Below are 11,095 nucleotides of genomic sequence, written 5' to 3' on the forward strand. Positions count from 1 at the left end.
TGGATGCATGACAAGGTATGGCTGGCCTTGCTGGCTGCAGTCTGGCATTGGCGGCTCATGTTCATCTTGGAGTCAATAATGACTCCGAGATCCCTTTCCTCCTCTGCGCTTTCAAGAAGGGAACTCCCCAGCCTGTATGTCTGCTGTGGATTCCTTCTCCCAAGGTGCAGCACTCTGCATTTGTCTACGTTGAACCCCATCCTATTCTCATCTGCCCACTTTTGTAGTCTGTCTAAATATAGTTGCAGCCTCTCTCTCCCTTCAAGTGTGTCCACCTCGCCCCACATTTTAGTGTCATCAGCAAACTTGGACAGCGTGCTTTCCACCCCCTCATCCAAGTCGCTGATGAAGATGTTAAACAGTGCAGGCCCGAGGACTGAGCCCTGGGGTACCCCACTGCTCACATCTCGCCAGGTTGAGTACAACCTGTCCACTACTACTCTCTGGGTGCGCCCCATCAGCCAATTTTTTACCCATCCAACTGTGCAGGCATCAATGTCACAGTCACTTAATTTATTGATGAGGATGGGGTGAGAGACAGTGTCAAAGGCCTTCTTAAAGTCTAGAAGGACTATGTCCACAGCGACACCATCATCCAAGGATTTAGTTACTTGGTCATAAGAGGCAATCAGGTTGGTCTGGCAGGACCTGCCTTTGATGAACTCCCCTGCAGGACCCCCACAGATGTGCTCATGGATGCACTTCTTAGGATGGGATGCTCTAGGACTTGCTGTGCCTAAAAGGGTCCTTCTCTCCTCTGTTCAGTGGGGTTGACCATTTGTGAGGTGAATACTTGACTGAGTGTTTTCTCTGCACAGGAATCGCAAATCATAAGTTTCACAGTGGAAAGGCAGAGACAGTGCTACCACAGATCCTGACGTCATGGGATGATGCCTAGTCCCTTCTTGCTGTGGTGAACCCCTCCTGGGCTGGATTCCATAAGACAGTGAATTCTTTCTTTTTTTTTAATTGTGGAGGTGGGGACACTTTTTGCTTTTCTAAAAACTTCAATGCAAAATTTAATCTGGAATGATAGCATCTAGACCTTTGGCTCATCTAGTTCAGTATCCTGCCATTGGCAGTGGCCAGTACCAGCTGTTTTAGAGAAACCTACAAGAAACTCTTCAACAGACAATTACAGAATTAGCTTGGTCTCCATGTTACATTGTACCAATAAGTATGAAAGTGTATTTCCTTTAATAGGATTAAACCATCATGCCTTTCAATGCCATCAAGCATTACATTGTTCTTGTTTCATGACAGGGTGAAAGACAGCTCCCCAACTACTTTCCTGACGTCAATCACAATTTTATATACCTTGAATTTGCTTTCTTTATGAAAAAATGGTTGCAATGGGAGTTCTTGCAAAGAGAAGCTCCCTTATCTCAGAACCCTGCCTGAAGCACCTGGGGAAGTAGCAGTGGAGGTAGCCTTGCAACAGTTACTGTAGCCTTCTACCTTGGATCACAAATTCTCTTGCAGCTGAGCTGCGTGTGTTTTCTTCCCTACATCTCTTGATCTTTTTTTTTCTTTTTGGAGTGATTCATTTTGATTAGTCAAGTGAAGTTTCCCTCTGGGAATGACATTTGTTACTTATACAACAGACACAAAAGGAAAAGGTTCCTCCTTACTCAAGGAAGTTCCTCATGGCTTCTCCATCTGGCTTGCAGGAAACAGATCATTGTCTGGATGGCCCCACAGTTTTGAACGGCCCTCACTACACTGTAATCTGAGATGGCAAAAGAACCACCACACAATTACCAAGAGAAACAACTCTAGAAAGAGATTTCCTTTTTCCTAAGAATACGATATTGAGTGCTTAATTCGGAAATCTCTTTCTGGAGTTGTTTCTCTTGGTATTTGTGTGGTGTTTCTTTTGCCATCTCAGATTACAGTGTAGTGAGGGCCGTTCAAAACTGTGAGGCCATCCAGACACTGAACTATGTCTCCTGCAAGCCAGATGGAGAAGTCATGAGGAACTTCCTTGAGTAAGGAGGAGCCTTTTCCATTTGTGTCTGTTGTGTAAGTAACAAATGTCATGCCCAGAGGGAAAAGGCACAACAAAGGGATGAAACTACCTGGGGAAATTTTCATTTTGACTGAGTGTTTGGAGTAATTTATGTAGGAGTTAAGCCATCTCTCCCAGCCTGTGGTCAGAGGTGGTTACACTTCTGTGCTTGCTTTTGTTTCTATTGAGAAGGTGCTCACCAGTAAAAGGCTACACATTCATTTTATGTAGTTGGTAAGAACACAGGCTCAAAATGTAGTTGCCCTAGACAAGTGAGATATTTGAACACATTCAAAAAAAGATGGATAAATAATGCAGAACACATGATGACACTGGAAAAAAGTATGCCTTCATCTGGTTTACTGTGAGCAACCGATTCGCTGTAAGAAGCCTATGTCCCTACTCAGCAAAGTGAAATCAAGGGGACCAGTCACCTACTTCAGGTTAGTCATGTGCTTAGGTGTTTTTCTGGGTCAGAACTATATAGCAGATAATGAAAAGGTCAACAAAGAACAAAGAAGATGGTTAAATAACACAAAATCTAGGATTACTTTCTAATAGCATAAAGCCTCTTTTAGCTTTGTTAGTTTGTGAGAAACAAGATCCTAAATCTGTCACTGATCCTCCAGATTAGCCAGGTATATGTTTGTAACTGGCTCCGGATTAAGCGTAGAAAATTCTAGATACCATGTCACCCACTGCTCAGTCTCTGAATGGTGGATCTTTGTCAAATACTGCTAATAGGTGTCTGTTTAATACACCCTCTGATTGTTTGTATGCTGCTAATGAGAGTGGGAGAGATTCAGATGCTACTAAAAGAAGCGGCTCTGTGATTCAGGACTAATGGGGAAACTGATGCCTTTTGAGTTCTTCTCCTGAAGGTTTTGCTGTCCACTGAATGCTGAAAAGAAGTTGGTAGGAAAGCCATTTGCCCCTCCGTTGGCTGTACCATTTGGCATGTTTCCTCATATCAAAGATTGTGAGGTGGTACTGCTCCTCTCCCACTGATCCACCCTCACACGAGTCAGGACTTAGAACCGTAATAGTGTAGGAAAAATAAGAAAAAAAGAGTCCAGAAAGCTGGAATGAGGTGGCTGTGACTTGTTATTCTCTGGAAAAAAATGCTAAAATTATTGAATTAAAATTTAATCTCTTTTGGACAGTATCTCTTTTCAGCATGCCACACTGTGGTGTTCCTTGTATATCCCATGAGGTGGCAAACTAGAAGACAATGAGATTCACAATGAGATTTCTTGTATGAACTGACCCTCTGTAGCCATTTCCTTTTCTCCATGACAGGCAGTGAAAGTGGTCTACAAGCCTCTTCATGCTAATGTTCTGGGTTTTCATGAGCAAGATTAGATAACATGATAACTCCCAACACACAACTATAAAGGACTAAAATTAATTTAGTCCTTTATCTACTCTACTCTCATGTCATGTCAGTGAAGCAAGTAGATAATTAAGATTTTTTAAAAGTTTATGGGAAAGGCTGGGAGAAGAAAACCAGAGGTGCTGTTAATCCTTCTGAAAGTGACCGCTTACACAGCCTAACTACAAAATAAACCGTCCAGCATTACCCATTTTTGGAGACAGGACAGCCAACTAGGGGGACCATTATTCTGTTTGGAAATCAGTGTTCCTTTGGGCTAAAATGTGAGGAAAACTAAGTTTGGAGTATCTCCCATATTCCAGGTCCTTTACACACATTTCCTTGCCTGTTCATTGCTGATCGCTGAAATGTGAAGTACCTTTCAGACGGTTAGTGACAAGTGGCCAGTTCCTTACTGCACTTAATATAAAGTGATAAACAATATCCATTGAGAAATCTGGTCTGTCTTGTGCCTGTGCTCCAGTGCTGGTGGTTCAGTAGTTCTTCAAAGAATGTGTCCAGTTCTTCAAAGGAGGATGCTATCAAAGACTAAAGGGGTGTTTGTCAGCTGAAAACTCCATTTTGTTTTGTGAAGCTCGCTTTGTCTCAGTCTTCCTTTTATATTTTGGAGTATTATTTTGTTATTTTGAGAATTTGTAGAGTTGAGCATCCATTTTTGTAGCAGGGGAGCTTAATGCCTTATGGAAGGAGTAGCTAAGAAACAATAGCAGAGCTGTCAACATTGAATGGTTCTTCACTTTAGGAAGATGGATCTTCTTCAGTAGGGCCATTGACTATGACTGTCCACACAGAATCTGACAGGAAAGAGCAACTACTGAAAAGGTGGGGGCAGGCTTTTATAGGAGAAATGCTTTATAAGAGAAATGCTAGCAAGGGGGCTAGACCACAATGACATACATGAAATCAGAAAGGGCTACTACCTAGCCGAAGGATACTGACTAAACCAGGATTCATGAGGAAGCAGGGAACTGCATTTAGAAATGTGTTGCTTTTCATAGTACTGTTGTTTAACAGCACAGTGTCAGCTGCTAAGAAATTTCTTTGCTGAGCCTATGTTACCTGCTATCTTGCCAAGTTGTCTCCAAAAGGTTTAACTAGCTTTTTCAGTTATGTGAATTCCAGGAAGAAAGTGTCTAAATCATGAGCTGAAGGGGGCTGGGATTTGAGGTGGCCAGGCAGTGTGGTCTTGCTGCCTCAGAGGTGTCAGATGTAGTGTCTTGTCCCTGGAGTTGCCTGAGCAACCTGGAGCTAGGAATAGTGACCAGTCAGTACCTGGATGCTCAGAGGTTTAAATGTGGTTTAAGAGTTGGGTCTGTCTCCAGCAGACTGGTTCCAGCCCAGTCAAAGAGACAGGACAAGGTTTTAAGAGATACAGTCGGAATCCCTCTTCCACCTGCTACTGAGCCACTGATAAAGGATTCTCCTATTTACCACCCTTGTGGAGACTCCTGTGCACAGCTCATGTTAGAAGATTTAGTTCCCCAGATGGTGGGGTTCACATAATGGCTGCTTGGGTTATTGTAAGAGTTGAATGGGTTTCTGTTCAAACAGGCTATATTTTTGTCAAAAGAAAATGTGGCCTGTATGGCAAACTGGAGGAGAACAGATGATGACTATAAATTAATGGGTAAAAAGGATTTAGAAAGACTCTGCATTAATATATTGAGCTCTCATATTAAACACTAAGCAAGGAGTTGTGTGTTTGGTCCATGGTTAGTGGGTGTGACTAAGTGACCTGGCAAAAATTAGATACCGCTGGAAGTACTGACTCAAATAGCAAGGCCCTGCCTTGTATCTTTCAGGGGAAATAAATCAAGCTATGTTGTTTTCTGTGTTTAATTACTGTAAACAAACTTAAAAAGCAGTGGTGCTGACTGATCTGACTCAGGGTTAAAGATTATAAAGCGTCTTTCCTAATAGCCAGGGTCTGTTCTAGCACCCTTTGCCAACATGGCCTTGTTTTTAGTGGTATGCACCGGGCTACAAGTTTTGCTGCCTCCTTCCACCCTTCAGATGGCTTTGTGTCAGGTTTCCATGTACACTTTGAAAAGCCCCTTGGGATATCTGGGACTGTAAAGTGTTGTAGAAATATATATGCATTATTATATGGCAGGTGGCAGCACAACACATCTAGCGAACAAGCTTCAATTTCAGGCATTAGGACCCAGGGGTTGCTGAGTGGAAGAGGCCAAATCTCTCTCTCTCTCTCTGTCATTCTCCCTGCTGCTGCAGCCTTACTCCTCATCTCCTTCAATGGTGACTGACCACCTCCTGTGCGGACAGAGCGCCGCAGAGAGAAGGCCTTGTTACCGAGTGAATCGATGGCATCTCCCAGGACTATAACCATTGTCGCTCTCTCTGTGGCTCTGGGGCTCTTTTTTGTCTTCATGGGAACCATCAAATTGACCCCAAGGCTCAGTAAAGATGCCTACAACGAGATGGTGAGTACAGCAGCTGCAGCAATGAAGGGACACAGGCTCTCAGCGGGCTGCATTTCTCTTCCCCACAACCTTGCAGCAGGAGCAGCCATGCAGGGAAGCACCTGCCGGGGTTCTGCAGGCAGCAGCTGCTCTGGAGGACGGGAGAAGGGAGGGGAGAGGGCAGCATGAAGCTAGCTCCCGATGCTCCTTATTTGGTGGGCACAAAGAAACAGGCAAATCTCAGCTGCTGAGGTAAATCCTGCCAGTCCTTGGTCCAGATTCTATTAGAGCTCATTTCTAGAGTAGCCTGTGGTAAATAACATGGGAGACAGTGGAGGAAGGACAGTGCAACGGGGATGGGAGAGCGGCCGCCCCTCTGCAAAGGGGAGATGCTGCTCCCTGAACTGCAGGAGCTGAAAGGACTGCCTGCCTGGCCTGGCACAGGGAGGAGTATTTCTGCTCCCCTGACAAGATATAAATGGGCTTGGGCTGGGGGAGGAATGTGACTACTTGGAAAGCTAGACAGAGAGTCCTTAAATGATCTGTTTCTCAAGAAGGGGGATGATGATGTAGGATGTGCCTGCCACCCTGGGCTGCCCAAGGATTAATGAGCACCTATAAAGCGCTTGGGCCTTTGTAGGACAAATTCTTATTATTGTTATTCCCATTAGCTTAGGGAGTGAGGCTGGCTGTCTTTGCGTGGCATGGGGAAGGGTCTGGAAGAGGAAAGCAGAGATAAAGCACTTCACGATCTGTCTTGTCAGTGAGTTCCCTTCCCTCTTTTGCCCAGGGCCAAAGCTGCACACGTTCCAGTCACTCTCTCTTGGTTGAAATGGCTAGAAGGGATTGCTAGGATTCTTACGATCCCTGAGAAACAATGGTGGAAGCTTCTAGCACATTCTATGCTCTCCCTTCTGTACACCTGCCCAGTGCCTTCCCCTAGCTCTCGCATAACATCTGCATCCCCATGGCCTTGCCTGTACCCACACAATGATTGTCTTGAGAGAAAGGGTATGAAAAGATGGCTTGGTGACAGGAAGGAGAACACATCCAGGTGCCAGGGTTCTCAAGCTGGGATGATGTCCTTAAGTAACAGTCAGGAAAAAAAAGAGAGTTTAAACTAACTGCAAAATCCTTGATTGTTATAAAAATACTTTGTTCTACTTCAGTGCCTTCCCTGCATTACAATAATTTAATTAGGTGCCAAAATATCCCTGGGTAGGAATTATCTCCGTTTTACAAGAGAGGAAACTGAGGCTCTTAAGCACTAGACACCAAAAAGCTTGTAAGTAACATACTGTGGTAAATAACGTGCCAGTGGTTCACTAAGCCTTAATAGTTATTACCGTGCTGTACACTATGATGTTCTCTGTTTGGAGACAACATAGATCCTGATGCTTGATGAATATAGACCCCTGCTCCCTAATCCTAACTAATGGAGAATCAATGTCAGCTAATTCTCATTTAATCCAGTAAAGAATATAAACACTAATGTATTGTGGCATTCAAAATAGCAAGTGAGTAGAGCATACTACTAATATGTTTCATTTTCAACCAATTTTCATTTCAACCAATTTAATTTACAACCAATATTTTAATGCTGCTTTGGGAAGAGGTTTCATTACCAAAGCTTTCATTTGAAACCTACATTAAACATCCTTACAATGTTGATTCAGAGCAGAAATACTAATATATGTAAAGAACAGAAAGAATAAAAAACAGAGTGGCATTTTTCTAGCTTTCAGGAAAATGTGAAACCTATCACCACTGCTCTTAGAAGGAAGTAGCAAACTTTGCAGAGGAGAAAGTTACTGCCTCCCTAACCGGATTTTATTGTCCTGTTTATTGTCCTGTTTCTCAAATACCATTGAACATGTATATTAACAAATTGGTTTAGTCACTGATTTGTACTGGCCATTTTGGTGAGCTCATATTAGATCTGAATGAGCTGGATTATCTGATCTGAGGCTGCCATTTTCTTACCCCTCAGAAAGTGGAAGACAATATGAGTTGTGTGTGGCAGGAATATATGTGGTTGCTGTTCTTGTGAAACTGAAAGTAGTTTTAGGTGTGATTAATAATCCATGGGTCTCATTGAACCTCAAAAAATAATTGAAATATACTCATGAAGGAAATATTCCCAGTGTATCCAGGTTGGAATGGTCATGCTTGATTGTTTGTAGCGAGGAAGGGTAAATGGCTCTTAAATGCTTCTTTCCAAGAATGTTGATTCTGGCAACTGTATTAAGTCCAGCACAAGTCACAGAACAAGGATAAAAAATACCATTTTTTTGGAGAAAATAAATCATAAAGGAGGCTATAGCTGGAAAGATTTTGCTCTGGCTAATCTACCTTAATTATACTAAGTGTGCACTGTGTATGAAACTAAAATCCTGGGAGTTTCTGGGTTTGAGAATCATGAGGCATCTTTGTTTTGACTTTGCCCCTTAGTTCCCCAGGGACAAGGTTGCATTATTCAGGAGCTGTTCTTTAATTATAAAGGGCATGTCAAGTTTGAAGATATATTTTTCTAACAACCCAGCTCTGGCAATATTAGGAGTAGCATCTTCAGAGCTCAGTAATTCCTTTCCTTAGACTATATGCACAGTGCATTCTCTCAGCCAGCTCTGACCTTGATGAACAGTTGCTGCCTTGTGTTCCTTTTTCAAATAATTGTTTCCCAGTTAGGAAAAAGGAGACTGTGAAAACGGATCTGGAGAACTGCAGTGAATAGGAACATCATTCCAACAGGTGTGAACCCAGCATTCATTCCTGCCTGTGGCAGGGGTACAGACTAGATGATCTGTTCAGGTCCCTCCTGACCCTAGCTACTATGAAACTAGGTCCCCTCCTGATGATGTTAAATATCTACCACATATATCATTCCAGATCATGCACAGTTAGTGTATCAGTCTAACTTAGTAAGATCCTTTGTGATCCTATGGGATGAAATGTCAGGTGTATTTTACCTTTCTACCTTCTACTGTCCCATATAAGCCATGCTATACTATTATCGTTTGATTCCAGAAACGAGCCTACAAAAGCTACGTCCGGGCTCTCCCCATGCTAAAGAAGATGGGAATCAGCTCTATCCTTCTCCGCAAGAGTATTGGTGCCCTGGAAGTGGCATGTGGCATTGTCATGACACTGGTGCCTGGTCGGCCCAAAGATGTGGCCAACTTCCTCCTGCTGCTGCTTGTCCTGGCTGTGCTCTTTTTCCACCAATTAGTAGGTGACCCACTCAAGCGCTATGCCCATGCACTAGTCTTTGGGATCCTGCTGACTTGCCGCCTACTGATAGCCCGCCAGCCTGAGGAGCAGCCACCTGAGAAGAGGATCCTGTCAGTGAATGGTGATGAGCAGCCTGTTGCCCATGAGGCAGGTCCTGAGAAAGGCAAAGTGAAGGTGTCCTAGTAGAGTGCATTTGAGGAATATGCATTTGAGGACCCATGAGGCAGCTCTCCCCAAAAACACCCAGAAAGATTTCAGTTTTTTCCTATTATGTATTTGATTTTATTTGTTGTTTAAAAGATAACTTTCGGGGCTGAGACACTGGTTATGTCTACCCTACACTGTGGCTATTTCTGGGACCACAATGTAGACATACCCAGAGATAGTAGGCTAAACACTAGCTTGGAGAACTGCCCTCTCTCCTATTCCCAAATACAGAGTTTTCTTTTAATTAGTTGAGGGGAGAAATGTACCATATTGTCTTGTGTCATCTTCAAGGAGGGACCCCTACTCTGAACTGCCTCTGTGACAGTCTTTCAGCAGACTGGTCTTGGAAGGAAAAAAGGGTCTCTGACCCCATTCTTTGTCCACATTTTGTACAGGGCCTAAAAATGTGTGAATGAACTTGGGAATAAAGCTATTTTTCCCACTTAGCATGGTTGTATGCCTTCCCCCTCTCTCAGCAGAGAATAAGGATTCCTGTTGAGGGGGCATGGGTTAGCATTGTTCAAAGAATTGTTTGTGCCCGGTAATAAACCCTGGTGTTCCCAAGATGTGCCTGTTGCCCTCAAGCTGTGGTAACCTCTTCCTTCAAAAATAAAATCCCCTTTCTTCCAACTAGTTAGAGAGATTTGACAGAATCATCCACTGTTGTAATGGGGCACGGGGCCTGAAGCTGTTCAGAAGCCTTATTCCCCATTCCACCCTGGGCTGCAGTGAGCTAGGAGAGCAGACCTGTCTCAGGAGCCTGATTCTCTGTGTTATACTGAAAACACTATGAATGGCAGCACAGGAGAGCATTTTATCTTTTAATTCTGTTGCGGTTTTTGGTGCTTGTCCACGTTTCCCCTTTGGTTTTCTTAATTATTCATGAAAATAAACTTTTTGAAATTTGGAGGAAAACGTTGTGGCAGACGCTAATTCTTCTCTTGACTCAAGGACACATCTGCTCTGCCCAGGACTCTCCCATGCAGCCAGGATTGTGGTTGAGGAAGTTCAGTCCTCAAACGTATCAGGTAATGTCTGATGCAGAATAAACCACCCAGCAGCATCACGGGGCCCGGAGCGACAGCAGCGGAGCTTTCGTTGCGAGGGCCCCGCCCTGGCAGTCAGGAAGGCAAAGTTGGCAGCACCTCCACCACGGGGCAGACACGGACGCCCGCAACCCCGCGCCAGTTCGCACCCGTCCTCCAGCAGCACGGCCTGGGCCCTCGTCCGAGCCTGGCGGGGTGGAGCATCCCCCACGCGACAGGGGCCCTTTGTCCTGCAGACGGGCTCCGGGCAGGACACCAACCCCGCGCCCCCCGGAGTCGCCCAGAGCGCTGCCCGCTGCTGAGGGTGGTCCGGGTCTCTTGCCCTGCCCTGCACGTACAAACCCCACGGCTCTGCCCGACGGCAGGTCAGCGCAGGGCGCGGCGGAACCCTGGGGTCTACGGGGCGGGCCGAGCGCGGGCCCCGGCGAAGCAGGTTCAGCCTCCTGCCGGCCTCCGTGGGAGCCCGCGGCCTGAGCCGGATGCGCCAGCCTCTCTCCCCTCCCCGACGCCCAAACCGACCAGCCTCGCCACAGAGCTGAGCATGCGCGGGGCCCAGAAACAGCCCTTAACCGTCCCAGTGCGCATGCGTAGAAGCGTCACGCGTTCCTCCGACTGTCCTCCCTGGCCCGGGGAAGGACGGCGCATGTTCACAACCAACCGTGATGCTGGAAGCCCTTTGTCATGGTCCCGACCAATCCCCGAGAGTGTGGCGCGCATGCGCGGGGCGTGGCGCGGAGGTTTGAACTGCCGGGCGGTTAGGAGCCGAGAAGTAGCGGGGTCGGGCCGCTAG

At 45.4% G+C, this 11,095-nt stretch overlaps 3 protein-coding genes across 5 annotated transcripts in view; all 3 read left to right on the forward strand.

Annotated features, from left to right (window-relative positions):
* The window catches only part of TRMT2B (tRNA methyltransferase 2 homolog B), a 7,428-nt gene extending 5,436 nt beyond the window's left edge, over nucleotides 1-1,992 (forward strand). Inside the window, 2 exon segments of the mRNA XM_014521242.1 lie at nucleotides 819-938; nucleotides 1,889-1,992. Of these exon segments, the coding sequence (XP_014376728.1) occupies nucleotides 819-938; nucleotides 1,889-1,992 (224 nt within the window).
* Nucleotides 1-10,755, forward strand: part of TMEM35A (transmembrane protein 35A) — a 39,663-nt gene extending 28,908 nt beyond the window's left edge. For all 3 annotated transcript variants that reach the window (XM_025207470.1, XM_025207473.1, XM_025207472.1), the window contains 2 exons: nucleotides 5,634-5,842; nucleotides 8,849-10,755. In XM_025207470.1, the coding sequence (XP_025063255.1) occupies nucleotides 5,723-5,842; nucleotides 8,849-9,235 (507 nt within the window). In that variant the 5' untranslated portion in view covers nucleotides 5,634-5,722 and the 3' untranslated portion in view covers nucleotides 9,236-10,755. The remainder of the gene's footprint in view (nucleotides 1-5,633; nucleotides 5,843-8,848) is intronic.
* A 193-nt stretch (nucleotides 10,756-10,948) lies between these two features.
* The window catches only part of CENPI (centromere protein I), a 38,895-nt gene continuing 38,748 nt past the window's right edge, over nucleotides 10,949-11,095 (forward strand). Inside the window, exon 1 of the mRNA XM_006026531.1 lies at nucleotides 10,949-11,042. Coding sequence (XP_006026593.1) covers nucleotides 10,949-11,042 — 94 coding nt within the window. The remainder of the gene's footprint in view (nucleotides 11,043-11,095) is intronic.

This window comes from Alligator sinensis, unplaced genomic scaffold, assembly GCF_000455745.1.
Source record: "Alligator sinensis unplaced genomic scaffold, ASM45574v1 scaffold387_1, whole genome shotgun sequence".
NCBI classification, from domain to species: domain Eukaryota; kingdom Metazoa; phylum Chordata; order Crocodylia; family Alligatoridae; genus Alligator; species Alligator sinensis.